Source organism: Melitaea cinxia, chromosome 23 (assembly GCF_905220565.1).
Source record: "Melitaea cinxia chromosome 23, ilMelCinx1.1, whole genome shotgun sequence".
Classification (NCBI taxonomy): Eukaryota; Metazoa; Arthropoda; class Insecta; order Lepidoptera; family Nymphalidae; genus Melitaea; species Melitaea cinxia.
The window spans coordinates 6273723-6276571 of record NC_059416.1 but is presented as its reverse complement, the minus strand read 5'-3'; the positions used below and the strand labels follow the sequence as shown (position 1 = coordinate 6276571).

Below are 2849 nucleotides of genomic sequence, written 5' to 3'. Positions count from 1 at the left end.
CGTCGGTAACCAAAGCAAGAGGTGCTTCACAATCTGGGTGTGCTAATAAAGTAGCACGGCACAGACTGTCTTTACAGGCCTCGAATGCCTTTAAAGTGTCACCCTGGAGGTTAACTGGGTGAGAGCCCTTTACTGAGCCGGTAAGAAGATTGTTTAAGGGTGCTTGTATCTGTGCTGCTGATGGTATAAATCTCCTATAGAAATTAATCATTCCTAAGAAACGTCGTAGTTGCTTAATAGTTTTCGGCTCGGGAAACGACTTGATGGCTTCAACTTTTGTGTCCAGGGGTCTAGTTCCTTCAGCTGATATTGTGTACCCCAGAAATTTTACTTCCTTAGCTCCAAAGACACATTTAGAGGTGTTAATGACGATACCATATTCTTGTAGACGTTTGAACAGTTGGTGTAGATGAGATTCGTGTTCCTTTTCATCGCACGAGAAAATTAAAAAATCATCAAGGTATGCGTAACAAAAATCTAATCCTCGGGTTACCTCGTCGATAAATCGTTGAAACGTTTGACCTGCATTACGTAGGCCAAACGTCATAAACGGGAACTCATACAGCCCGAATGGTGTAGTGATAGCTGTCTTAGGAACATCTTCAGGGAATACCGGGATCTGCTGGTAGGCTTTTTCGAGGTCGAGTGTTGAAAATATCGTGCAACCACTTATACTATGTGCAAAGTCTTGTATATTACGTATAGGATAACAATCCGGTATTGTACGAGCATTCAACATGCGATAGTCACCACAAGGTCGCCATCCATTGTCTTTCTTGGGAACGAGGTGTAAAGGTGATGCCCAGGGACTATCCGATGGCCTAGCGATACCACTCTTTAACATGCCCTCAAATTCTTTTTTAGCAATTTTTAATTTATCAGGAGCTAGACGTCGCGGTGTACACGATATTGGTGGCCCAGGTGTTGTCCTAATATGATGTACGGTGTTGTGATTAATCGTCCTTGGTGCTCCAGGAGGTCGAGTAATGTCTGGATACGCTCGCAGGACTTGCAGGTACTTCGATTCACCCCAGACTGTACGGACAGACGAAACAATGTTACACCCAGCTGATGTCGCAGAAACTTGTAATGTAGTTGTATTATCAACTAGTCGCTTGTGTCGGCAGTCGACAGCCAAGTTATAGAAACTTAGGAAGTCGACACCTATGATAGCCTTCGTAACATCGGCGACCACAAACCTCCAGGAAAAAGTGCGACGAAGTCCAAGGTTTAATTCCAGGTGTTTATATCCGTAGGTGTTAATAGCGGTACCATTAGCGGCGAAGAGATGATAATTTGTGCTATGCCTGTATTCTTTAATTAGCGCTCGAGGGTAAACACAGAGGTCACTGCCCGTATCAATGAGAAATTGTGTCTTGCTGTTACGATCTGTGATAAACAGGCGACTAGAACTCGGACAATCGTCAGCCGCCATTAGCGACTGTCCGGAGCATTTCCCGAGGCGAAATCGCAAGGCTTAACACACCTCCTTGCTCGAGAACCATGTATCTTGTGATACCAACAGTAAGGATATCTCTCGTGAGAGGAGTGTGTTCTGCTGGAACTGCGCTTACGTCTGTCTCTTCCCCTAGACATGGATCGTGGCCGTCTTGACTGTTGAACCTTTAAAGCCTGTACTTGCTTCGTGAGGTCCGCAATCATTTTTGCCATTTGATCGAGTGTGTTTTGAGTTGACATCGAAGCACTCGCAACAGCTGGAGAGGAAGGAACAATATCATTTACTCGATCAGCTACTTCCGCTAGTGTCGCTAAAGGAGTGGTTGGCTGTGCTGCTAGGACTGCCTGAATGCTATTAGGCAAGCGGCTGGTCCATATAGTCTTGAGGAAATCTTCCGGTATATTAGGTCCGGCCAGATGTTGTAAATGTCGTAAAAACTGAGACGGTTTACGATCGCCTAGTTCCTCATGCATCAATAGTTGCTGCACTTCCTTTTCCCGAGATGCGGATAATCTTTTTGTTAATTCGGTCTTTAACTTTTCATATTTATTTGTTTCGGGTGGAGCGATAATTATATCCTTCACTTCCGAAGCGTAGATGTGATCTAAGTGTGATGTTACGTAGTAAAACTTAGTGACATCGTTCGTTATATTCGCTAAAGCAAATTGTCCCTCGACTTGAGCAAACCATAATGCTGGTTCTTGAGGCCAAAAAGGAGGTATACGCACTCCAACGCGGCACGATTCACCAGATAAGTCCGACAACCCGCGCGCTGAGTTTTTCGAATCACCTGCACTTTCTTTGTTAAAACTCATGCTGGATTTCAAATTATAACGTTCGTTTATCGGGGTCACCACTTTAGAACGAAGTATTAATGTTCGTTATTCTATAGAAAGTTTATTTCACACTACACTATAAGTTAAATAATAAGGCCACATATGAAACAACAGTTTATTTTACACCACACAGAAGTACAGTTTATAGATAGAATAAGCAACAGCGATAGTGAAGTGAGCGAAGAAATTAATCAGCGAAAGAAAAGGAAATAATAGCGCGTATATAAGTATAAGCTAAACACAGCAATACGATAATCTAAGCGTTCCCGAAATATAAAATGAAAAAGCAAGCGACGTGGAGACTAGCTGAAGTCGTGCGGTCAACTGGCGCCGGAGTCGCTCGGCGGCCGGCGCGCGCGGGCATTGACTTCCACCTGTCGTCCCGTTATCCGAGTCCTCAATTGCACCGTATTGCTATTTTAATGCGTAGTATTAAATATATAATTTTTATTGGAAAGTTCATAAATTAAACATATAATAATATTAGATTATTTATATACGATTATTATATACGATTATTTATATGTTTAAATATATTATGTATATGTATGTAT

General features: G+C 42.6%; 1 protein-coding gene across 1 annotated transcript; it reads right to left on the bottom strand.

The window, feature by feature from the left end:
* Positions 1 to 1434: 1434 nt before the first annotated feature.
* Positions 1435 to 2274, bottom strand: LOC123664978. Its single transcript, XM_045599343.1, has one exon. It carries the CDS (start codon positions 2272 to 2274, stop codon positions 1435 to 1437), a length of 840 nt encoding a protein of 279 aa, XP_045455299.1.
* Between the last annotated feature and the right edge of the window lie 575 nt (positions 2275 to 2849).

What these genes read in the sequence shown, in the direction of transcription:
- LOC123664978 (XM_045599343.1), bottom strand. Translation starts at nt 2,274, where the DNA reads ATGAGTTTTAACAAAGAAAGTGCAGGTGATTCGAAAAACTCAGCGCGC.